The 26,576-nt window shown below is 46.0% G+C and overlaps 1 protein-coding gene across 1 annotated transcript; it reads left to right on the top strand.

The window, feature by feature from the left end:
* Positions 1 to 1,195: 1,195 nt before the first annotated feature.
* Positions 1,196 to 25,059, top strand: LOC119921364 (vomeronasal type-1 receptor 4-like). Its single transcript, XM_038741627.1, has 4 exons — positions 1,196 to 1,263; positions 17,287 to 17,931; positions 18,106 to 18,238; positions 24,994 to 25,059. The coding sequence occupies exons 1-4, from the start codon at positions 1,196 to 1,198 to the stop codon at positions 25,057 to 25,059; spliced, it is 912 nt and encodes a 303-aa protein (XP_038597555.1).
* Positions 25,060 to 26,576: the final 1,517 nt, after the last annotated feature.

The following is a 26,576-nucleotide window of genomic DNA, read 5'->3' on the forward strand; positions in this document are numbered from 1 at the left end:
TTCTTGGTTACTAGTTCCTTTATTATTGATTATCGATCCCAGGAGAGAAATATTATCAACTATTTCAGTCTTCACTTCATTCACTACAAACGTGTTAAAACTTCCAGTTTTCATGTTCTTTGTTTTCTTGACATTCAAATATAGGCCCATCTTTTTGCTCTGTTCCTTAATTTTTAATGATAAGGTCTTCAAGTCTTCTTCACTTCTTGCTAGTAGAGTTGTATCATCAGCATAACAAAGATTGTTTATATTCCTTCCTCCAATCCTTACTGCATAACCCCATTGTAATGCAAAACGTTATGCCCCCCCCCCCGCCCCGCATCAGTCCAGGGATTCTGTCTCTCTCCCAGTGCTGTCTGCCACCATCATTCCAGCTGTTTTACCTCATTCATCAGGCTGTGGGAAAGCAACAGTCCAGGGGTTCTGTTACCTTTACCAGGCTGTGGGTCACCACCAGTAGAGATGTTCTGTCACCTTCACCATGCTGTGGGCCTGAACCAGTCTAGGGGATCTTTCACCTTCACCAGGCTGTGAATATTTTCACAGTCGTCAGAATGGGGGCCGCCACCAGTCCAGGGGTTTTGACCCCATCTCCAGGCTGTGGAACATCACCAGTCTAAGGGTTCTGTCATTCATTCATTCAATCATATTTATTGAGCACTTACAGTGTGCAGGGCACTGTACTAAGCTCTTGGGAGTGAACAATGCAACAATAAACAGACACATTCCCAGCCCACTACTAGCTGACAGTCTAGAGGTGGAGAGACAGACAACAATACAAATAAATAAATTACAGATATGTACATAAGTACTGTGGGCTGGGAGGGGAGACCAAAGGGAGGAAGTCAGGGTGATGCAGAAGGGAGTGAGAGAGGAAAGGAAGGCTTAGTTTGGGAAAGTCTGTTGGAGAAGATGTGTCTTCAATAAGGCTTTTGAAGATGGAAAGAATAATTCTCCATCGGATTTGAGGAGGGAGGACATTCCTTCAACCTCACCGGTCTGTTGGCCACCACCAGTACCTGTGTTCTGTCATTTTACCATAGTGCAGGTCTGAATCAGGTCAGCGATCTTTCACCTTCACCAGGCTGTGAACCACCACCAGCATAGGAATAATTTCACAGTCGCCAGGCTAGGAGTTGCCATCAATCCTGGGGTTCTGTAACCATATGCAAGCTGTGGGTCTCCTCCAGTCTAGATGTTCTGCAACCTTCAAGTGGCTGTTGGCCACTGCAAGTACAGATATACTGTCACCTTCACCAAGCTGTAGGTCAGGACCAGTCCAAGGGATCTTTCAACTTCACCAGGCTGTGGATCCCCAAGTTCAGAATATTTTCACAGTCACCAATCTGGGAGCTGTCAACAATCTAAGGTTTCTGTCTCCAAAGAGAAGCAGCTTGGCATAGTGGACAAAGCACGGACCTGGGAGTCAGAAGGACCTAGGTTTTAATCCCAATTCCACCACCAGTCTGCTATGTGACTTTGGGCAAGATACTTCACCTGTCCGGGCCTCAGCTATCTAATCTGCAAAATGGGGATTAAGATTGTGAGCCTCATGTGGGACAGGGACCTTGTGTCTCCTTGCATTAAGCAGAAACTTCAAGACTCTCTGCCAACTTACCACACTGCTCTTTTCACTTGCATTTCCACAACTCATTCTCTTGACTCTTCCTAAGCCAACCCAACTGAACCTTGCTCTCAACTCTTCCACCCCAGTTCTCTTACTCATGCCTTTCCCCTAGCTAGGAACTGATTCCCCAGGTCTACCCTCTTTCAAAGCCCTAGCAAAATTCCCGGTCCTGCTAATGTCTTCCCTGATCAACTTCTCACCTCCCTAAATTGTATGATCTCATCAGCCAGCCTTGGCCCTTACAAACTTCTTATATCTATCCTCAGCACTTTTCTATACAACCTAATTCAATTATTTATTTTGGCTACTCTTGTTGTAAATATTTTTATGTTCATCATCCCACTACAGTGAAAGCTTCTTTGGGACAGGGAATATTTCACTTCTTTATCTTGTATTACCCAAGCACCTCTTAGAGTGAAATACATCAAGCAAATTATCTATGAACACCAACGTTGCTAATACTACTCTTCTAATTTGGAGACACCTTTCAACTTTCTATTAACAATTAAGATGCTCATTATCTAACTTTTCCAACATTTTCATAAGGTGTCCATTTGAGTTTGGTTTTGTTTCTTTTCTCAGCTCCCAGCCCTACAGCAATTACTTATATATCCGTAATTTCTTTATTTCCATTAATGTTTGTCTCCTCTTCTAGACTGTAAGCTCGTTTGGGCAGGGAACGTGTCTACCACCTCCGTTACATAGTACTCTCCCAAGCTTTTAGTACAATGTTCTGCACGCAGTAAATAATCAATAAATATGATTAATTAACAGATTGATTCTCTTTTTCAGTCAAGAGGACCATTAAATTTGATGCTATGGTAAACTCAATTAAGTTGGTCTTCCTCATACACCTTCTTCACTACTTCTCAGCATTAAATCTAGTACCATTCAGTTCCTTATGAATTGTTATGATATTAGCTTACATACCCTTCCATTTGAGCACTAACTCATATAACTGGCTATGTACTTCTACTTTCTTATTCTATCTATAAACTATTGCAATACCTGTCTTTTCTGCTATATTGTAAATTTTGAGGGCTGGGATTGAGTTTACTCACTCTAATGAAATCTTCCAAGCACTTGGTGCAGTTCTCTATGGACCATAATTGTTTAATTAATGCTAATGATTAATTGATTGTCTGAGAAAGCAGACATTTCTCCCATCTAAAATCCTTACCTACTTTTTTTTATTTGGATCACCTACTTTTTTTTATTTGGATCACTTATTCAGTCAATCTTGGGGAGAATAATGGATTCCTGCTCCTACTTCTCCCCCTGCCCTTATTTCTATATTCTATATTTGCAGTTGTGGCCTGTCATGACCTAATAAGGACAGTGTCAGACATGCAGAGCTGTGTGGAAGACAGGAGTTGGGACAACCCTGCGATTTCGAGGATATGACACTGTTGCTGCCATGTCTGGCTACATCTCTGATGGGTTAATAGAGTACAGCTCATTCAGTGGAACAAATTGAGCATCAGGGAGAGATGTCAGAGTCTTTCTACACATGCCCCAGTTGTAGTGTCAATGTGAATTACTGCTGAGCAATCCATTTACTTGCGCACACTAATCAACACCCGAGGAAGGGGGCTAATGAGGGAATTGGTTTGAAATGCTGCTCCAAGCTCCAAGCCTGTGTCTCCCAACCAGGGAGAGTGATGGAGATGGGTGAGTACTACCGACTCATTTCTTTCTCTCATTGGGGATCAGGATCGGTAGTCAGAACATAAAATATTTACATTGAAGAATGTACTGTATGCTGGGCTGAAGGTATTGTTGATGTTCCCTCATGCTGGGGCAATGAGATTTAATGAGTTATTGTTTCAAGCTGTGGCTGCAAAGTTTACTTTAACTTTAAATGCTGTCTTCTCCTCAATCAATTAATCAATCAAGTGCATTTATTGAGCATTGACTGTGCACAGAGCACTGTACTAAGTGCTTGGGAGAGTACATTATAACACTATCACAGAGTTGGTTGGTACATTCCCTGCCCGTGAGCTTTCTCCTCCTGTACCTATGAATTATTTTAAGTGATTAAACTCCATTTCATTTAGATAACAGCAGGTCTCTGGTATGTCACCACCAGCTGCATTTTTGCTGAATAGGACATGAAAAATAGCATTTTAAAAATGAAGTGCTATGCTTTGATATGTACCCAAAATATCTAATTTATTCATTCATTCATTCAATCAATCGTATTTATTGAGCGCTTACAGTGTGCAGAGCACTGTACTAAGCACTTGGGAAGTACAAGTTGGCAACATATAGAGACAGTCCCTACCCAACAGTGGGCTCACAGTCTAGAAGGGGGAGACAGACAACAAAACAAAACATATTAACAAAATAGAATAAATATGTACAAATAAAATAGAGTAATAAATACGTACAAGCATATATACATATATACAGGTGTTGTGGGGAGGGGAAGGAAGTAAGGTGGGGGGATGGGGAGGGGGAGGAGGAGGACAGGAAGGAGGGGGCTCAGCCTGGGAAGGCCTCCTGGAGGAGGTGAGCTCTCAGGAGGCCTTTGAAAGCAGGAAGAGAGTAGCTTGGCGGATGTGCGGAGGGAGGACATTCCAGGCCAGGGATGGAGAGGAAAGGGCAGATCTTGGCGATGTTGCGGAGGTTAGACTGGCAGGTTTTGGTGACGGATTGGATGTGAGGGGTGAACAAGAGAGCGGAGTCAAGGATGACACCAAGGTTGTGGGCTTGTGAGATGGGAAGGATGGTAGTGCTGTCAACAGTGATTGGAAAGTCAGGGAGAGGGCAGGGTTTGGGAGGGAAGACAAGGAGTTCAGTCTTGGACATGTTGAGTTTCAGATGGCGGGCAGACATCCAGATGGAGATGTCCTGAAGGCAGGAGGAGATGCGAGCTTGGAGGGAGGGAGAAAGAGCCGGGGCAGAGATGTAGATTTGGGGGTCATCAGCGTAGAGATGATAGTTGAAGCCGTGGGAGCGAATGAGTTCACCAAGGGAGTGAGTGTAGATCGAGAACAGAAGGGGACCAAGAACTGAACCTTGAGGAACCCCTACAGTAAGGGGATGGGAGGGGGAGGAGGAGACCGCAAAAGAGACTGAGAATTCAACTTTCCTATTACTGATATATGTTCACATTGCTATTCAAAAAGTAAGCTACTTATGATGATGATTATTATGGTATTTGTTAACCGTTTACTATGTGCCAAGCACTATTCTAAGTGTTGGGGTAGACACAAGGTAATCAGGTTGGGCCCAATCCCACTCGCACATGGGGCTCACGGTCTCAATACCCATTTTACAGATGAGGGAACTGAGGCACATAGAAGTGGCCAGGGTCACACATTAGACAAGTGGCAGAGCCGGGATTAAGACCCATGTATGTTTTTCATTACTGACTTTTAATATGTCTTCATTACATTATTGAAGTCTCTGTATCTTGGGAGCTCGTCAATGAGGTTTACATGGGAAATTAATCATCATTTCTCATTCTTTCAATTCAAACTCTATTTTCAGGAAATCAACTAAGAGCTCTTCATCAGTCAATTAATCAGTCATATTTATTGAGGACCTACTATGTGCTGAGCATTCATCCATTCATTCAATCATATTTATTGAGCACTTACTGTGTGCAGAGCACTGTACCAAAAATCACCAGTGGTTGCCTATCAACCTTCATACGAAGCAAAAACTCTTCATTATTGGCTTCGAAGATCTCCATAACCTTGCCCCCTCCTACCTTACCTCCTCTCTCTCCGTCTGCAGCCCAGGCCACACACTCTGCTCCGCTGCTGCTAACCTACTCACTATGCCTCCTTCTCGCCTGTCGTGCTGTCGAACCCTGGACGAAGTCCTACCTCTGGCCTGGAATGCCCTCCCTTCTCACATCCATCAAACTAGTTCTCTTCCCCCCTTCAAAGTCCTACTGAAAGCTCACCTCCTCCAGGATGTCATACCAGAGTAAGCCACCCTTCTCTTCTGATGCTCCTCCCCCTTACATCGCCCCTACTCCCTCTCTCTGTTCTACCCCCCTCCATGCCCCAAAACACTTGTGTGTATCTGTACATATTTATTATTCTATTTATTTTATTAATGATGTGTATACATCTATAATTCTACTTATTTATATCGATGCTATTGATGCCTGTCAACTTGTTTTGTTCTGTTTTCTGTCACCCCCCTTGTAGACTGTGAGCCCCTTTTTGGGTAGGGATTGTCTCTGTTGCTGAATTGTACCGTTCACGTGATTAGTGCATTGCTCTGCATACAGCAAGCGCTCAATAAATATGATTGAGTGAATGAAAAAAGTACAATACCATAATAGAGAGAGACGATCTCTGCCTACAGCGAGCTCACTGTCTCGGAGGTGGAGGAGACAGACGTCAATACGAGCAAGCAGATATCAATATAAATAAATGAAATTATAGATATATACATAAGTGCTATGGGGCAGGAGTGGGGAGAGCAAAGCAAGTGAGTCAGGGTGATGCAGAATGGAGTGGGAGATGAGGAAAAGTGGGGCTTAGTCTGGGAAGGCCTCTTGGAGGAGATTATTTTCAGTAAAACTTTAAAGGCAGGGAGAGTAATTGTATGGTGGGTTTAAGGAGGGAGGGCATTCTAGGCAGCTTTCAATACTGTGGACCACCCTCTTCTGCAGGAAACATTATCAATCCTTGGCTTCACTTACTGTGTCTTTTCCTGGTTCTCCTATTATCTATCTGGCGATTCATTTTCAATCTCCTTCACAAGCTCATTTTTGGTGTTTCTCAGGTTCATTTCTGGGTCCCCTTATATTCTCTATCTACACCGACTCCCTTGGAGAACTCATTCACTCCCACAGCTTCAACTACCACCTCTATGTAGATGATACCCACATCTATATCTCTAGCCCTGATCTCTCTCCCTCTCTTCAGTCTCGTATCTTCTCCTTCCTTCAAGACATCTCCACTTGTATGTTCTTCCGTCACCTCAAACTGAACATGTCCATAACAGAACTTTTTATATTTTAATCCAAACCCTGGCCTCCCCCTAAATTTCCTATTACTGTAGGTGGCATCACCATCCTTTATTCATTCATTCATTCATTCAATCGTATTTACTGAGAATTTACTGTGTACAGAGCACTGTACTAAGCGCTTGGAAAGTACAATTCAGCAATAAAGGGAGACAATCCCTGCCCACATTAGTCTTACAGTCTAGAAGGGGTGAGGCAGGCATCAAAACAATTAAACAGGTATCAATATAAATAAATAGAATTATAGATATATACATTTATACATAAATGCTGAGAGGCAGGGAGGGAAAGAGCAAAGGTAGTGAGTCGAGGTGACATGGAAGGGAGGGGGAGCTGAGGAAAAGGGGGGCTAAGTCTGGGAAGGCCTCTTGGAGGTGATGAGCCTTCATTAACACTTTGAAGGAGGGAAGGGTGATTGTTTGAAAGATTTGAGCAGGGAGATGTTCCAGGACAGAGGTAGGAGGTGGGCCAGGTGTCCACGGTGAGACAGGCAAGAGCAAGGCACAGTGAGAAGGTTAGCACCAGATGAGCAGAGAGTGTGGGATGGATTTAAAAGGAGAGAAGGGAGGTGAGGTAAGAAGGGGCAAGGTGATGGAGAGCTTTGCAGCTAATAGTGAGGATTTTTTGTTTTATATGGAGGTTGATAGGCAACAACTGGAGATCTTTGAGGAGTTGGGGTGACATGATCAGAACGTTTCTGTAGAAAGATTATCTGGGCAGCAGAGTGAAGTGTGGACTGAAGTGGGGAGAGGCGGGGGATTAGGAAGTCAGAAAGGAGGCTGATGCAGTAATCCAGTCGGCATAGGATGAATGATTGTAGTAATGTGGTAGCAGTTTGGATGGAGAGAAAGAGCGGTTCTTGGCGATGTTGTGAAGGTGATACCAGCAGGATTTGGTGATGGATTGGATATGTGGGGTGAATTAGAGAGCGGAGTCAAGGATGACACCAAGGTTACGGGCTTGTGAGATGGGAAGGATGTTGGTGCTATCCTTGAGTCTCTTCTCACATTCAATCCATATAGTTAATCCATCACTAAATCCTGTTGGTTCCACCTTCACAACATACCTAAAACCCTCCCTTTCCTCTCTATCCACACTACTATCACGGTAATGCAATTATTCATCCTACCCAGCCTGGTTTACTCTATCAGCCTCTTTGCTGACCTTCCAGCCTCCTGACTCTCCCTACTCCACTTTGCTGCATGGGTCAATTTTTAAAGAATATCATCATCACCATCATCAATCGTATTTATTGAGCGCTTACTGTGTGCAGAGCACTGTACTAAGCGCTTGGGAAGTACAAGTTGGCAACATATAGAGACAGTCCCTACCCAACAGTGGACTCACAGTCTAAAAGGGGGACACAGAGAAAAAAACCAAACATACTAACAAAATAAAATGAATAGAATAGATATGTACAAGTAAAATAATAAATAAATAAATAGAGTAACAAATATGTACAAACATATATACATATATACAGGTGCTGTGGGGAAGGGAAGGAGGTACGATGGGGGGATGGAAAGGGGGACGAGGGGGAGAGGAAGGAAGGGGCTCAGTCTGGGAAGGCCTCTTGGAGGAGGTGAGCTCTCAGTAGGGCCTTGAAGGGAGGAAGAGAGCTAGCTTGGCGGGTGGGCAGAGGGAGGGCATTCCAGGCCCGGGGGATGACGTGGGCCGGGGGTCGATGGTGGGACAGGCGAGAACGAGGTACGGTGAGGAGATTAGCGGTGGAGGAGCGGAGGGTGTAGGGTGGGCTGTAGAAGGAGAGAAGGGAGGTGAGGTAGGAGGGGGCGAGGTGATGGAGAGCCTTGAAGCCCAGGGTGAGGATTTTCTGCCTGATGCGCAGATTGATTGGTAGCCACTGGAGATTTTTGAGGAGGGGAGTAATATGCCCAGAGCGTTTCTGGACAAAGATAATCCGTGCAGCAGCATGAAGTATGGATTGAAGTGCGGAGAGACACGAGGATGGGAGATCAGAGAGAAGGCTGATGCAGTAGTCCAGACGGGATAGAATGAGAACTTGAATGAGCAGGGTAGTGGTATGGATGGAGAGGAAAGGGCGGATCTTGGCAATGTTCAGGATATGTCACCTTGCTCCTCAGAAATCTACAGTGGTTGCCCATCCACCTCTGCATCAAACAAAAACTCCTCACCACTGTCTTTAATGCACTCCAACACCTTTCTCCCTCCTAACTCACCCCCGTACTCTCCTATAACTCAGCCTGCACACTTCGCTCCTCTTCTTCTAGCTTTCTCACTGTGTCTCGATCTTGCCATCTCCCCACCAACCCCTTGGCTACATCCTGTCTCTATCTTGGAATGCCCTCTCTCTTCAAATCTGACAGACAATTAGTCTCCCCCTATTCAAAGTCTTATTGAAGACACATCTCCTCCAAGAAGCCTTCCCAGACTAGGCCCCACTTTCCTCTTCTCCCACTCCTTTATGCATCACCCTGACGTGCTCCCTTTTCTCTTCCTCCTTGCAGCTCCACAGCGCTTATGAACAAATCTGTAATTTATTTTTACTGATGCATATTTGCCCCCCTCCATCCTGTAAGCTCATTGTGGGCAGGGAATGTTTCTGTTTATTGTTATAATTGTACTCTCTCAAGCGCCTAGTACAGCGTTCTGCAGACAGTTAGGGATCAATAAGTTTGAATGAATGAATGAATGAATGAATGAATGATTTGGGAAGGTAGCGAGGGAGTTCAAGTTAGGGGAAGAGGGAGAGTGATTGTACCTAGGAGGAGGGGCTGAGAGTAATATGGAAAACAGTGGGTGAAGATAATAGATAGGTAAAGTGGGGAAAGTTGATGGAGAGTCTTGAAGTTGATTGTGACGTTGGTTTTTTTGCTTCAGAGAAACAAAAGATGCCAGGGTAGGATTATGAGGAGAGGAGAATTATGGATTGGGAGACAGCTCAGGAAGACGAACATCACAAATAGCTGTTGTTTGAAAATCTCCAAATGGGAAACTGAAAACGAGGAAGGCATAGGAGACATTTTCAGGACAAGATAAAACAAAACTTCAGACACTACTGCTTCCCAGAAGGAAAATGGGAGTCAGTTTCTAAGGGTAGATCAGCATGGCACAATGCCATCAAGAATGAAATGACTGAGCAAAAGCTTCCTATGTAGAGACAAGGTGGTGAAAAGTACACCCCAAGGAACGACCTTCTAATTTGCAATGTGGCTGGGACTGTGGAACCATGTTGACCTTTTTTGCCATAGGGAGACAACCGTCAGTGCATTCTAATGCTGGCTCTGCCACTTGTCAGCTGTGTGACTTTGGGCAAGTCACTTAACTTCTCTGTGCCTCAGTTCCCTCATCTGTAAAGTGGGGATTAAGACTGTGAGCCCTACGTGGGACAACTTGAATCACTTATATCTACCCCAGTGCTTAACACAGTGCTTGGCACGTACTAAGCACTTAACAAATACCATTATCATTATTATAATTATCTTCTTCAAAGATGAAGGACTATATATAGTAAGCACTATATTGTATTGTACTCTCCCAAGCACTTTGTCTCTGCACATGGTAAGCACTCAATGAATAAGATTGATTGAGCTATATTGATATAAAGCTCAATAGAAGTTATCTATCTATAGATACAGCTAGATTTATCTGTATGTATGGCTATTTCTGTCTGTCTCTCTCCATATATACATTATATATAATGTGTATATATATATATATATATATATATATATATATACATACATGCATTATTTGTTGAGCACTTACTATGTGCAGAGAACTGTACTAAGCACTTGGAAGAGTACAATAGAATTAACAGACACTTATCCTACCCATAACAAGTTTATAGTATACAGAGAGATAGATAGCTATATATGTGTGTGTGTATATGTATATATACAAATATACACATATATAGTGACGATATAGAGAGACTATCTCTCTCATTCTTTCATTCATTCATATTTATTGAGTGCTTACTGTATGCAGAACACTGTACTAAGTACAATTCGGTAGGAGACAGAGACAATCCCTACCAAACAATGACCATAGAGAGAGAGAGACTATACATATGTATAGTAAGCAGCATAGAGTAAATCTCTTAGGATCAAGTTAAATCCCTGTAATTAATCACCTTAAGGAGTCCAGTTTTGGTGGAGTGAAGGAGTAAAAACCCATACTGGGACCCCTTCTTCACCTTCCTTCTCTCCTTTTCCATGCCCACTCTGATACTCAGAGACTTCAACATCCACATGGAGATCCCTGGTGACTCTTCTGCCGCCCACCTTCTATCTCTCCTGGACGCGGTCAACCTCTTGCTCCACCCCACCTAGCCCAATCACAAACTTGGTCACACCCTCGACCTCATCATCTCCTACCGCTGCATTGTCTCCACCCTCACCAACTCTGAAATCCCTCTCTCTGATCATAATCTTCTCACCTGCCTCCTCACTCACACTCCTTTCCCCTGTAAATTCATATTGCTCCCTCACAGAGATGTCCGCTCTCTTGACCCCATCCATCTTTCTGAGAGCCTCACACCCCACTTCGCCTCCCTTTCCTCTCTACTCAATCTTGATGATCAGATTACTGCTCTCAACTCTACCCTTTCTGCTCAGTTTGACTCGCTCGCTCCCTTTTCCCTTCACCGCTCTCGTACCACTAACACACAGCCCTGGATCCCTGCCACTGTGCACCTCCTTCGCTCTTATGCTCGAGCTGCTGAACATTGCCGGCGAAAGTCTAAACAGCAGGCCAACCTCGGTCACTTCAAGTTTATCCTTTCCTGCCTTAACTCAGCCATCTCTTCTGCCAGACAAAACTATTTCTCCTCCCTTATTGACACCCATGCCCATCATACCCGTCAGCTCTTCCATACATTCAACTCCCTTCTCAGGCCCCCGGTTCCTCCTCCTTTTCCTTCCTTCACCCCCAACAATCTGGCCTCCTACTTCATTAATGAAATTAAATCTATCAGCTCTGAGCTCCCCAAAGTCACTCCCCCCCCTACTTCTCCAACCCTCCGGTTCTCAACGCTCTCTGCTACTCTCCCATCCTTCACAGCAGTATCCTCAGAGGAGATCTCCTTCCTCCACTCAAGTGCTACTCCAGCCACCTGTGCTTCTGACCCCATTCCCTCTCATCTCATGAAATCTCTCACTCAGTCCCTTCTTCCTTCTTAACTTCCATCTTGAACCGCTCACTCTCCACTCGTTCCTTCCCCTCTGCCTTCAAACATGCCCATATCTCTCCCATCCAAAAAAAATCCTCTCTTGACCCCACCTCACCTTCTAGTTACTGCCGTATCTCCCTCCTACCATTCCTTTCCAAACTCCTTGAAAGAGTCATCTACACGCACTGCCTCGAATTCCTCAATGCCAATTCTCTCCACGACCCCCTCCAATCTGGCTTCCATCCTCTACATTCCATGGAAACTGCCCTCCCAAAGGTCACCAATGACCTCCTGCTTGCCAAATCCAATGGCTCATGCTCTATCCTAATCCTCCTCGACCTCTCAGCTGCCTTCGACACTGTGGACCACCCCCTTCTCCTCAACACGCTATCTGACCTTGGCTTCACAGACTCCACCCTCTCCTGGTTCTCCTCTTATCTCTCTGGTCGTTCATTCTCAGTCTTTTTTGCGGGTTCCTACTCCCCCTCCCATCCCCTTACTGTAGGGGTTCCACAAGGTTCAGTTCTTGGTCCCCTTCTGTTCTGGATCTACACTCACTCCCTTGGTGAACTCATTTGCTCCCACTGCTTCAACTATCATCTCTATGCTGATGACACCCAAATCTACATCTCTGCCCCTGCTCTCTCTCGCTCCCTCTAGGCTCGCATCTCCTCCTGTCATCAGGACATCTCCATCTGGATGTCTGCCCGCCACCTAAAACTCAACATGTCCAAGAATGAACTCTTTGTTTTACCTCCCAAACCCTGACCTCTTCCTGACTTTCCCATCATTGTTGACAGCACTACCATCCTTCCAGTCTCATAGTCCTGCAACCTTGGTGTCATCCTTGACTCCGTTTTCTCGTTCACCCCTCACATCCAAGACGTCACCAAAACCTGCAAGTCTCACCTTCGCAACATTGCCAAGATCCTCCCTTTCCTCCACATCCAAACCGCTACCCTGCTCGTTCAAGCTCTCACCCTATCCCGTCTGGATTACTGTATCAGCCTCCTCTCCGATCTCCCATCCTCTTGTCTCTCCCCACTTCAATCCATACTTCATGCCACTTTCCGTATTGTCTTTGTCCAGAAACGCTCTAGGAATGTTACTCCCCTCCTCAAAAATCTCCAGTGGCTACCAATCAATCAACGCATCAGGCAAAAATTCCTAACCCTCAGCTTCAAGGCTCTCCATCACCTCGCCCCCTCCTACCTCACCTCCCTTCTCTCCTTCTACAGCCCAGCCCGCAATCTCCACTCCTCTGCCGCTAATCTCCTCACCGTGCCTCATTCTCGCCTGTCCCGCTGTCGACCCCCGGCCCACCTTATCCCCCTGGCCTGGAATGCCCTCCCTCTGCACATCCACCAAGCTAGCTCTCTTCCTCCCTTCAAGGCCCTACTGATAGCTCACCTCCTCCAGGAGGCCTTCCAGACTGAGCCCTCTCCTCCCTCTCCCTCTCCTCCCCCTCCCCGCCCCCCCGCCTTACTTCCTTCCCCTCCCCACAGCACCTGTATATATGTATATATGTTTGTATGTAGTTATTACTCCATTTATTTATTTATTTATTTTATTTGTACATATTTACTCTATTTAATTTATGTTGTCACTATGTTTTGTTTTGTTCTCTGCCTCCCCCTTCTATCAATCAATCAATCAATCGTGTTTATTGAGCGCTTACTGTGTGCAGAGCACTGTACTAAGCGCTCAGGAAGTACAAGTTGGCAACATATAGAGACAGTACCTACCCAACAGTGGGCTCACAGTCTAAAAGGGGGAGAGAGAGAACAAAACCAAACATACTAACAAAATAAAATAAATAGAATAGATATGTACAAGTAAAATAAATAAATAAATAGAGTAATAACTATGTACAAACATATATACATATATATAGGTGCTGTGGGGAAGGGAAGGAGGTAAGATGGGGGGATGGAGAGGGGAACGAGGGGGAGAGGAAGGAAGGGGCTCAGTCTGGGAAGGCCTCCTGGAGGAGGGGAGCTCTCAATAGGGTCTTGAAGGGAGGAAGAGAGCTAGCTTGGCGGATGGGCAAGAGGGAGGGCATTCCAGGCCCGAGGAATGACGTGGGCCGGGGGCCGATGGCGGGACAGGCAAGAACGAGGCACGGTGAGGAGATTAGCAGCAATCAGTCAATCAATCGTATTTATTGAGCGCTTACTGTGTGCAGAGCACTGCACTAAGCGCTTGGGAAGTACAAGTTGGCAACATATAGAGACAGTCCCTACCCAACAGTGGGCTCACAGTCTAAAAGGGGGAGACAGAGAACAAAGCCAAACATACTAACAAAATAAAATAAATAGAACAAATATGTACAGGTAAAATAAATAAATAGAGTAATAAATATGTACAAACATATATACATATATACAGGCGCTGTGGGGAAGGGAAGGAGGTAAGATGGGGGGATGGAGAGGGGGGCGAGGGGGAGAGGAAGGAAGGGGCTCAGCCTGGGAAGGCCTCCTGGAGGAGGTGAGCTCTCAGTAGGGCCTTGAAGGGAGGAAGAGAGCTAGCTTGGAGGATGGGCAGAGGGAGGGCATTCCAGGCCCAGGGGATAACGTGGGCCGGGGGTCGATGGCGGGACAGGCGAGAACCAGGTAGCGGCAGAGGAGCGGAGGGTGCAGGGTGGTCTGTAGAAGGAGAGAAGGGAGGTGAGGTAGGAGGGGGCGAGGTGATGGACAGCCTTGAAGCCCAGGGTGAGGAGTTTCTGCCTGATGCGCAGATTGATTGGTAGCCACCGGAGATTTTTGAGGAGGGGAGTAACATGCCCAGAACGTTTCTGGACAAAGACAATCCGGGCATCAGCATGAAGTATGGATTGAAGTGGGGAGAGACACGAGGATGGGAGATCAGAGAGAAGGCTGATGCAGTAGTCCAGACGGGATAGGATAAAAGCTTGAACGAGCAGGGTAGCGGTTTGGATGGAGAGGAAAGGGTGGATCTTAGCAATGTTGCGGAGCTGAGACCGGCAAGTTTTGGTGACGACTTGGATGTGAGGGGTGAATGAGAGAGCGGAGTCGAGAATGACACCAAGGTTGCGGGCTTGTGAGACGGGAAGGATGGTAGTGCCGTCAACAGAGATGGGATAGTCAGGGAGAGGTCAGGGTTTAGGAGGGAAGACAAGGAGTTCAGTCTTGGACATGCTGAGTTTTTGGTGGCGGGCAGACATTCAGATGGAGATGTCCTGAAGGCAGGAGGAGATGCGAGCCTGGAGAGAGGGGTAGAGAGCAGGGGCAGAGATGTAGATCTGTGCGTCATCAGCGTAGAGATGATAGTTGAAGCCGTGGGAGCGAATGAGGCCACCAAGCGAGTGAGTGTAGATCGAGAACAGAAGGGGACCATGTACTGAACCTTGGGGAACCCCCACAGTAAGGGGATGGGAGGGGTAGGGGGAGCCTGCAAGAGACTGAGAATGAACAGCCAGAGAGATGAGAGGAGAACCAGGAGAGGACGGAGTCCCCTTTTAGACTGTGAGCCCATTGTTGGGTAGGCACCCTCTCTATATGTTGCCAATTTGTACTTCCCAAGCGCTTAGTACAATGCTCTTCCCACAGTAAGCGCTCAATTAATACTATTGAATGAATGAATGAATGAAAGGTGGGAAGAGAGTTGCTGGTGAAGAAATTAACAGAGCAGGTGAATATGACCCATTTTCAAGGACACAGTGAGTTGGGTCTGGGAAAGACAACCCCAGGCCTCAAGTGAGGCTGGAGATTTCATTCATTCATCCATTCAGTACTTTTTTTTTGAAGACCTGCTGTGCACTGGATACTGTGCTATCGTACTGGAGGGGAAAGCCCCAGGAGAAACAGCATGACCTAGTGAAAAGAGCACCAGCCTGGGAGTCACAGGTCCTGGTTCTTATCCTGGCTCTGCCAGTTTTTCGCTGTATGACCTTGGGCAAGTCACTTATCCTTTCTGTGCTTCCATTCCTCAACTGTAAAATGGGGATTAAATACCAATTTTCCCTCCTATTTAGATGGTGAGCTCCATGTGGGACAGGGACTGTGTTCAACCTAATTAACTCGGTTCTACCCCAGTGTTTAAGGACAATGTATGACACATAGTAAGCTTTTAACCAACACCATAAAAAATTCCCGAAAACAAGAGGCTCACAGTGGAAGAATAAGGGTTAGGGAAGGAGGAGTTTGGAATTGAATAAATATGGAGAAATGAAATAAAAAACAAAGAAATCATTAAAAGACAAGATCAGTGATCAATATAAAACCAACAAAGAATTGTGACTAAAGGATCAGCTTTTCGGTCTCCTCATACCTCAGCTAGGGCCGCTCAGAGTTCAGAAGTCGTAAAAGCCATATCCACAGGCACCACAACATTTGAAAAGTGGTTACAGGAACACTGGTGCTGCTTCCCCTTGATGGCCACCTGGAGGAGGGCCTGATGGGATTCCAAGGTGGTATAGGGTTTGGGAGGTCTCTCTTTCCCATGTAGCAGCCCAATGGGAAAGAGCAATGAGAACCTCAAACTGATGTTTCTTTTCCCTCTCTGAAGGCAAATAGAAAGCAGAACTAGTCTCCTTTCTGTTGGAAATAAGTCTGGAATGGGGGAAATTGAATCAATCAGTCAATAACATTTACTGAGCATCTACTGTGCACAAAACATTGTAATACGTTCTTGGGAGAGTATAGAAGAAATAATGAAATACACTCCCTGTCATTCATTCATTCAATCATATTTATTGAGCACTTAATGTGTGCAGAGCACTGTACTAAGCGCTTGTCCTCTAGGGAGTTACTGAATATAGTCAGAGTGCTCGCTTTGAACCCATTCCTTGGGCTAATGAAGAAATATTTAATTCTCCAAAAATTCTGAAAGCAAGAGTGACCCAGACCTGGGAAGCCGACCTTACTTGTGTTGTTTTTGTTTTACCCCATAGAAATATAAGAATGGAGGACAGATTTACCACAGTTCAAAGTGGATAATCCTTTGGTCTGGTCTGTCCAGTCTACTTGAGCCCAAGCTGAATATGGTGACACATCTCTTCTTGCTAAATACTTTGACCAAGGCAAAAAAACAAGGTCTATTAATCAGTCAATCAAGTTTATGAATTGAGGGCTTACTGTGATCAGAGTACTGAACTGAGGGCAACGGAGAAACAGTAAAACGGAGTTGGTAGACACATTCTCTACTCAAAGTGCACTTTCAGTCTAGAGGGGGAGACAAATTAACATAAATGAATAAATGGGTACATAAGTGCAGTGGGTCTGGAGAGGGGTAAACAAAAGAATGCAAATCCTAGTGAAAGGCCAGCATGAAAGGGAGTCGGGGAAGAGGAAATGAGGGCTTAGTCAGAGAGGGCCTATTGGAGGAAATGTGTTTTTAGTAAGGTTTTGAAGGTGGTAAGAGTCAATGTTTATCAACAAATATGTGAAAGCTGAGAATAATCTTTATTGTTTAGACAAGATTTGGGTGTTTGGAACGTGGCATGGGCCTTGGCATGACTAGGTGCTCTAACGAATGCTGCCTCCCTTCTCTCAGGATTGGCAGCTTGCTCTGCAGGAAGACCCTTCTGGTTCTGGTGGTGAATCCAAAGGATGGATCCCACGGAGATGGTTTTTGGGATCTTGATCCTACTGGAGATCAGCTTCGAGGCTTTGGGGAATGTGTTCCTCTTCTGGTTTACGTCTACCAGGTCTCTGCCAACAAAAAGACAAAGTCCTCAGACCTAATCCTTGTCCACCTGGCCGTGGCCAACACCATGACCCTTCTGATCAAGGGAATCCCAGACATTCTGTCAGCCTGGGAACTGAGAAATGTCCTGGGTGAAGTTGGTTGTAAAACCCTCCTTTACCTGTACAGACTGTCCCGAGGTCTGACCATCTTCACCACCTGCCTCCTGAGCATCTTCCAGGCTGTCACCATCAGTCCCTGCACCTCCCAGTGGGCAGGACTTAAAGCTAAATTACCCAAGTGTATCACCCCAACATGTCTTCTCTCCTGGATCTTCAATATGCTGGTGGATGTTACTACACCCATAAACATGACAGGTTCGCAGAACAGCACAAGTAGGCAAACTATCAACATTCTGAAATACTGTTCCTCCACTAGCATTAGTGCAATAACCACCCTGGTCGATGCAATCGTGCTCTCCTTTCGGGATCTGTTTTTTTGTGGGGCTCATGAGTGGGTCCATCAATCGCATTTATTGAGCGCTTACTGTGTGCAGAGCACTGTACTAAGCGCTTGGGAAGTACAAGTTGGCAACATATAGAGACAGTCCCTACCCAACAGTGGGCTCACAGTCTAAAAGTCCGGTGGTCCAGGGTCCAGTGGTTACATGGTGCTTGTCCTGCACAGACATCACGGGCAGGTCCAGCACTTTCGTGGATGTGGCCACTCCTCCAGGCAGATGCCCGAGATCAGAGCAGCCAGATGTGTCCTTGCCCTCGTGACTCTCTACATCCTTCTGTATGTGAGGGAGACCATCACTGTGAGTGTTTTAATCAACTTTAGAAAAACTTTGCCTCTGCCTCTGAACGCACAGATGATTTTAACATTCTCCTTCTCAGCTGTAAGTCTATTCTTGATGATTCTTAGTAACAGGAAGATAAGAACCTTCAGGAAGAGGAATTTACCTGTTTGGGACACTGGCCTCTCCCTAGTTCCAGAAAAATGAAATGTTCATTCCCTGTCTCCTGCGATCAATAAATCAGAGAGTCCTGGGAACAACAGACTCATAGTTGTTCTCCATTGAGTTAGAAGCCATGTTTGGCTGGCCAACCTCTGTAAATTGATCATCTAGCTAGGCCCCATCTTCGCTGATGTCAGGAAGATGTGGCAGCCTGAGCTCTGCACCAAACGAACTGAATAGAGCTCGGGCCTGGGAGTCAGGAGGTCATGGGTTCTAATCCCAGCTCTGTCACTTGTCTGCTGGGTGACCCTAGGCAAGTCATTTCACTTCTCCATGCCTCGGTTCTCTAATATGTCAAGTGGGGATTGAGACTGTGAGCCCCATGTGGGACAGGGACTGTGTCCTACCCAATTTGCTTGTGTCAACCCCAGCACTTAGTACAGTGCTTGGCACATTGTAAATGCTTAACAAATGCCACAACTATTATTATTATTACTACTATGTATAAAAGTTTCAAAGTATGCAATCTTAGCATTATCTTTGACCCCTTATATGCTAAGAATTATTTAATTCAATCTGTCATTACATCCTATCTTTTGTACTCATAATATGTCCTGCATCCATTCTTCATTGACAATACAAATGACAACAGTCCTAATCCAGCTATTATTCATATTCTGGATAGACTACTACTATTAAAGAAGCAACATGGCTTAGTGGAAAGAGCCCAGGCCTGGGAGTCAGAGGACTTGGGTTCTAATTTCGGCTCTGCCAGCCTGGAACAGAGTAAACGCTCAACAAATATGACAATTATAATTACTACTCAGAACGGCCCAAGATTAACGTCTTTATCTTCCTTCACAAAAGCAGTCCTCCTCCCCAATCTTTGGATTTGGACTGAATTTTGATTTTTTCACCCCACCTCTGTAGAATAGCACTTTTGTACATAGTCTTCATTTATTTTAATGTCTTTCTCCCCCTATGTATTGTAAGACCTTTGTGGACAAGGAATGTGTCTGCCAACTCTATTAAATGATAATCTCCCAAGTGTTTGATACAATGATCTATAAACAGTCACTCCTCAATAAATAGGATGGATTAATTGATTGATCAATTAATTGTTTCCTTGGTAGGAATGTTATTGGCCAAAGCCAAATGGCCCATGGCAGGTGGGAAACTGGCAAAACTGACCCAATGGAGATGGGGGAATACGTCATTCATTACTGGTGGGTGGGTGTGGAGGGACTTTAACTCAGTGGGTGGAGCACATTTGCCACAAGGGAAACTTTCCAAATATAAAAGAATTACTGCGCTGTTACAGGTCCCAAGCGATTGTGGTAATTATCTTTGGGGAAAAGAACTGCAGTTTGTGCCAGGAGTTGGATGAGACAGAGGACAACCTTACTGCCCTGTAGGAGGTACAAAACAAGTAACAGATGGTCACTAATTAGTCGGTGACAACCATGAAATTAAGGACTCCTCAGTTTCAGGAATGGAGGGAAGAAGTTCAGAGGCTTGAAGGACAACTTTAGGGAATGGAAGGAGAAATTAGGTATCACCAGAGAGCTTTAGCTCAGCAAAGGAGGTGGAGGGCACTCTAAAACCCTCTTCTCGGCACCCTCAGAGAAGCAGGGGAGGTTATATTAAGAGCTGTAGATGTTATGATCCAGCCCCAGTTCCTTTGGGTGCCATGGTGATTGTCTTGACCTAGGAGGGGAGAATAAGGGCAGGCCCTCACCCTCTGCTAGACAGCCAGAAAGTATCTCTGTACCCAGTCAGACACAGGCTCATAGCTTACCAGAAGTCCCCGCAACCTTGGACCCAACATCTGGGGACGGGGACCTCAACAAATTCACCTGGACAAGGTCCTGGCCTTGTTGTTAGAAAATGAATCACATTAATCACTCTGACATGGAGAGGGTTGTGAAGTCAGAGATCTGGGCTGTTGGTTGATGGATAACGGAATTGGGTTTATCCGGTGCAGAAATTTGCCCCTTCCCTGGATCTATGGGAGCTCTTTACAAGAACCTGGAAAGAAGAACAGACTCTAGCAAAAGTCATTCATTCATTCACTTATAATTATTGAGCAATTACTATGTTCAGTGCACTATACTAAGGACTTGGGAAGTACATTTCAGCAACAAAGAAAGGCAATCCCTGCCCATACCGGGCTCACGGTCTTATAACTCTTCCCACTTCAAAGCCTTACTAAAATCATATCTAAGCCTTCTTTTCAACTAAACCTTCATTTCCTCTATTCTGGCTCCCTTCTGCATTGTCTATATACTGGGATCTGTACCCTCAGTTGTTCATGTCTTAACTACACACATTACGTTTAATTAACTACCATCTTCAGCTACTCACTCTCCGGTGGCCTCTCCCCCACTGCCTTCAAACATGTCCATGTCTCCCCCATCCTAAGAAAAACCTTCCCTTGACTCCACAGCCCCTTCCCATCTTCCTCCTACCCTTCCTCTCCAAACTACTGGAGTGAGTCGTCTACACTCGCTGCCTCGAATTCCTCTCCTCCAACTCTCTTCTGGACCTCCTCCAGTCTGGTTTCTGCCCCCTCCACTACACTGAAACTGCCCTCTCAAATGTCACCAATGACTTCCTTCTTGCCAAATCCAACGGCTCCTACTCCATCCTAATCCTCCTTGACCACTGAGCTTTCTTTGAAACTGTGGACAATCCCCTTCTCCTCAGTACATTATCCAACCTTGACTTCACCGGCTCTATCCTCTCCTGGTTTTCTCATCTTTCTGGCTATTCATTATCAGTCTCCTTCATGGGCTCCTCCTCCCGCTCTCATCTCCTAACTATAGGGGTCCCTCAAGGTTCAGTTCTTAGTCCCCTTCTATTCTCCATCTACACTCACTCCCTTGGAGAACTCATTAGCTCCCACAGCTTCAACTATCATCTCTTTGCAGACCACACCCAAATCTGTATCTCCACCCCTGTTCTCTCTCCCTCTTTCCAGGCTCGCATCTCCTCCTGCCTTCAGAACATCTCCACCTGGATGTTCGCCCGCCATTTAAAACTCAACAACTACCAGACAGAGCTCCTTATCTTCCTTCCCAAACCCTGTCCTCTCCTGAACTTTCCCATCAATATGAAAGGTACAACATTCCTTCCTGTCTCACAGGTCTGCAACCTTGGTATCATCCTTGAGACTGCTCTGTCATTCAACCCACGTATCCAATCCATCACCAAATCCTTCCAGTCTCACCTTCACAACATCTGCCCTTTCCTCTCCGTGCAACCACTACCATGTTAGTATAATCACTCATCCTATCCCGACTAGATTATTGCATCAGCCTCATTTCTGACCTCCCAATCTCCTGCCTCTCCTCACTTCAACCCATACTTCACTCCACTGCCCGGATAATCTTTCTATAGAATAGTTCAGGGCATATCACCTCCTCCTCAAAAATCTCCATGGTTGCATCAATATAAATAAATATAATTATAGATATACAGATATATACATAAGTGCTGTGGGCTGAGGAGAGCAGTCGAGCAGAGGGAGGGATTCAGGTGTATGGGGAAGGAGAAGGAGCAGAGAAAAAAGGGGGCTCATTCTGGGAAGGCCTCCCGGAGGAGGTGAGCTCTCAGTAGGGCTTTGAAGGTGGGAAGTGTGCTAGGTTGGTGGATGTGAGGAGGGAGGGCATTCCAGGCCAGAGGTGGGACCTTGGGTTGATGACGGGACAGGGGAGAACGAGGCACAGTGAGGAGGTAAGCAGCAGAGGAGAGGAGTGTGCGGACTGGGCTGTAGAAGGAGAGAAGGGAGGTGAGGTAGGAGGGGGCAAGGTGAGGAAGTGCTTTGAAATAAACATTGAGTAGTTTTTGCTTGATACGAAGGTTGATAGGCAACCACTGGTGATTTTTGAGGAGGGGGGTGACATTCTCCCAAGCACTTCGTATAGTAATCTGCAGGTGGTAAGCGTTCAATAAATTCCATTCATGATGATGATGATCCTGCATTCAGCAATTCAGAATCAAATCTCACTGGTATCCATTCTAGGTTATTTTAGGGGTTTTTTTCTACCCAATGTCTCTGTTACTCTTGCCTGCCTCAGGCTCGGGCTCTGTAGCAGCCCTGGTATATTTCCACCATAGAGCCCACATATGGAGCCCACACATGCAGCTTTGTTACTATAGGGCATTCATGGGCCGCTGCGGTGTGTTTTTGGACTGCTCTGGGTTGAGCTCCATGGTGTGGAAAGGGAGATTCAAGCCGTGTTATTCCCATGGTCCAGAGTTGGCCCTGTAACATGTGGAGAGGGGGCTCCAAGATGCCATTGCTGTGGAGATGAGACCTCCTCTCCCCTCCCCTGTCCCCTCTCACCTGTGGCACTGAAGGCCTGACCTGATTCCACTTCAGCGTACCCCTGCAGTTTTTAGGAGGTGCCTCTTTGCCTAAATTCAGTGCCTCTACCCATTGGCTGCCCACACCCCTTACCAGTCCTGGGGCCTGGCTCCATTGTCAGGTTTGCTCTAGTGGTCCAAGACTGCTGCCCCCTTCCCACACACAACCTGATGTTGAGGTGTGGCTCCTAGCCCCTTTCCTGGAGTGCAGCCCTCAGTGACTTCTGGAGCCACTACCACTGTAGGGCCTTTTCAAGCCCTGCCCCATCACATCTTGGGATTGATCCTTAGTGCTCAGTATTTCCCCAGTGCCTTGGAATTTTGGGGGTGTCCTTCTGCTGCCATTATCCTCCCCAGACCATCTGGTTCTGAGATGGCAGATCAGGACATAAAGTGGAAATCAATGGACCATTTATTGGAGGTGGGACAAAGAATAATGAACAGATATCACTGGAGACTGAGTGATGCCAACCTCCTGCTCAGTTACCAAAGAGAAGCCATAGACCCAACTGATAGGTCAAGGACACACAAATGTTCATTCCTGAGGGGAGCATCTTCTGCAGAGCCAAAAGGACCTGACTAGAATGGGAAGCAGCCTGGCATAGTGTATAGAGCACAGGCCTGGGGGTCAGAGGTCATGGGTTCAAATCCCAGCTCTGCCAATTGTCAGCTGTGTGATTTTAGGCAAAGTCACTTAACTTCTGTGTGCCTCAGTTCCCTCATCTGTAAAATGGGGATTAAGACTATGAGCCCCCCATGGGACAACCTGATCACCTTGTACCTCCCCAGCACTTAGAACAGTGCTTGGCACATAGTAAGCACTTAACAAATACCATTATTATCATTACTATTATCATTATTAATGATGGCATTTGTTAAGGGCTTACTATGTGCAAAGCACTGTTCTAAGCGCTGGGAGGATACAAGGTGATCAGTTTGTCCCATGAGGGGCTCACAATCTTAATCCTCATTTTGCAGATGAGGTAACTGAGGCACAGAGAAGTTAAGTGACTTGCCCAAAATCACTAAGCCGAGAAGTAGTGGAGTCGGGACTAGAACCCATGATATCTGACTCCAAAGCCCATGCTCTTTCCATTGAGCCACGCTGCTTCTCCGTGCCCACAACATGTTCCGGACATTTTTGTTGAAAAATGATCTGGGCATCAAAGTGAAATATGGACTGAGTGCCCTAGTAGGGAAGATGAGACTACAAGCTGGGCAAAACCTTTAGGCCCTGGTGGACAGGATACATGTGTGGACTTGAATGTTGGAGGACATTAGACCAGAGTCAGTTGATCATAATATCCTGCCCAGAAGAATGGAGGATTGGTTCATGTGACAGGTAAGACTTGGGGGAATGCCTCATGCTTTAGAGTAACGGGCCTAGACCGAACAACAACCGCCACCTAGGAGCTGCTGCAGCACCCAAAATAGCGAACTGCTGTGAGGCCCAACGGGGAGGCAGATAAAAGGCAATTGTATCGAGTCAATAGGAGATGGCCAGAGATGAGGTGACATGATGAGAACGAGGTCTCCATAAGTTTAGAACCAGAATGTGACAGAGACCATGGGGAGGTAGCTTGGCCCTTGTGAACTGTGAACCAGCTAAGACTCGCACCGGGAGTCCACACTGCCACTCTCAGCCATTGCGGCCTCCCCAAACCAGCTGAAACTCCCCAAACTCCCCTGACGTGGGACCATCTTCATGAACTTTGGGGCAAAACAGTCAGACTGGCAGTTAAGTTCGTTGTGTGTGTGTGTGTGTGTGTGTGTGTGTGTTTCCCCCTTCAATCAGAATTGGAGTTGAATAAAGCTTTGTATTTCTGAATCTGTCATAGAGAGCCCAGTCTAGGAAATTCCTAGTTATTATGTGGAGGTTGGTTAGCATAGTGGGCTTTCCCAGCTAAGGAGAAAGGGTTGGTTTGGAACCTATAAATCAGGTTCCCATCCGTGGAGGAAGGGCTGGTTTGAAACCCAAATATCAGGGACTGGGACTTGTGACAGGTTGGAGTATTGGGGGGATATAATGGAAATGCAAGCCTAAGTACATGTGTTATAGAATGCACTAACCAAATTTGTTCAGATACAACTACATGCTGCTGGGAGATGATAGGAGGATGTCGGATGGGCCTGAAGAAGCCAACACAACTTGTCCAAATCAAAATGAGCGTTCTGCCTGGGAACCATAACAGAGAGAAAGGGGAACACTATTAGTATGAGACCTGGAAATTTTGTCTGTTTCCTAGAGGCATACAGGACACATGATTTCACCAGGAATGACAAATGTTTTAGGTGTGGTGCCAGACAAATGAGAGGGGTGAGGGTCCTCATGGAAGAGCAAGAGGAGGGAGGGCAACCGTGCACTCAACCCAGCCTATTTTATGAATGAGGACATTTGGCACAGCATCCCCATGATGCTGAACCACAGCAACAGACCCTGGGAAGTTTGGAGTGCAGTAGCTAATAGCCAGGATGAGGAATTATTGATTGATCCTGGGTTGCCTACGATTTTCTAACTGGACAGAACGCAAGATTTGGGACAGTGTGACATGGTCTTTGGACAGAGGCTTCAGGTGTGGTAATAATAATAATGGCATTTGTTAAGAGCTTACTATGTGCAAAGCACTGTTCTAAGCACTGGGGAGGTTGCAAGGTGATCAGATTGTCCCACGGGGGGCTCACAGTCTTAATCCCCATTTTACAGATGAGGTAACTAAGGCAAAGAGAAGTTAAATGACTTGCCCAAAGTCACACAGCTGACAACTGGCAGAGCCAGGATTTGATCTCATGACCTCTGACTCCCAAGCCCGTACTCTTTCCATTGAGCCACGTTGCTTCTCCTCAACCTTGGTAAACTGTCTGGTTGCCCTGGGGAATGTGCTGATTTGTGAGAAGACCTGACTAGCCAATCCAACACATAATGCTTTAGCCCCTGGGATTGGATTTAAATTGACCATAAGGGACCCCTGCCCCAGACACAGGTTGGGAAGCATTTCAAGCTGGTCATGGTAGTTGCATTTTGCCTGAAGGGTGAAGGCCTTCCTAATGCTGTGAGACGATGACCCCCAACATGGCTGAGATTATGGTCAAGGAAATATTTTGCCCCTGGGAGATCCTGTGGGTGCTTGATTCTAACTTGGGCCTGCTTTCACTTGGGAAGGTTATGTAAATGTTAAGCAGAATTTTGAATATAGATTGGCAGTGCATGTTGCATACCATTCCCAGGCATCTGGACAAATGGAATGAACACAAAGGACTATCAGGGATAATTTTCAGGAACGATCAATCAATCAATCAAGCATATTTATTGAGCAGCTTCGAGCTGAATACCCCAACCTTACAGCAAACACTAGTTGATTGGATGAACCTTACCTTGTGGGGTGGGGTTCCACTGATTCAGCAGGGGGAGAGATTGATGACTGTCTGCTGCATAGTGGATAGAGCACAGGCCTGGGAATCAGAAGGTCGTGGGTCATATCCCCAGCTCTGCCCCTTGTCTGCTGTGTGATCTTGGGTTTATCACTTTACTCCCCTGGCCCTCAGTTACTTCATCTGTAAAATGGGGATTGAGATTGTGCGCTCCATATGAGACAAGGACTGTGTCCAACCCAATCTGCTTGTATTCTCCCCAGAGTTTAGTACAGTACCTGTGGCACATGTAAGTGCTCAACAAATACCACAATTATTAATATTATAATTATCATTATTAGTTGTTGATTCCATAATCGTATGGAAGCATGGTGTGTTACCAGCCAGTTGGGAGGACATCAAAGTCTGAACCAAGGGTAGCTTGGAAGCAGGACTGATATCCAAAGAACTGGGAGTGGGC

The sequence above is a fragment of the Tachyglossus aculeatus genome, assembly GCF_015852505.1.
Source record: "Tachyglossus aculeatus isolate mTacAcu1 chromosome 12 unlocalized genomic scaffold, mTacAcu1.pri SUPER_6_unloc_2, whole genome shotgun sequence".
Lineage (NCBI taxonomy): Eukaryota > Metazoa > Chordata > Mammalia > Monotremata > Tachyglossidae > Tachyglossus > Tachyglossus aculeatus.

Excerpts from the sequence above, each read along its gene's own strand:
- LOC119921364 (XM_038741627.1), top strand. The coding sequence starts at position 1,196 with ATGTTCTGCAACCTTCAAGTGGCTGTTGGCCACTGCAAGTACAGATAT. Across the intron at positions 17,932-18,105 it reads TTTTTTTGTGGGGCTCATGA|ACATCACGGGCAGGTCCAGC; the intron begins GTGGGTCCATCA and ends TGTCCTGCACAG. Across the intron at positions 18,239-24,993 it reads ATGTGAGGGAGACCATCACT|AGGCATACAGGACACATGAT; the intron begins GTGAGTGTTTTA and ends TCTGTTTCCTAG.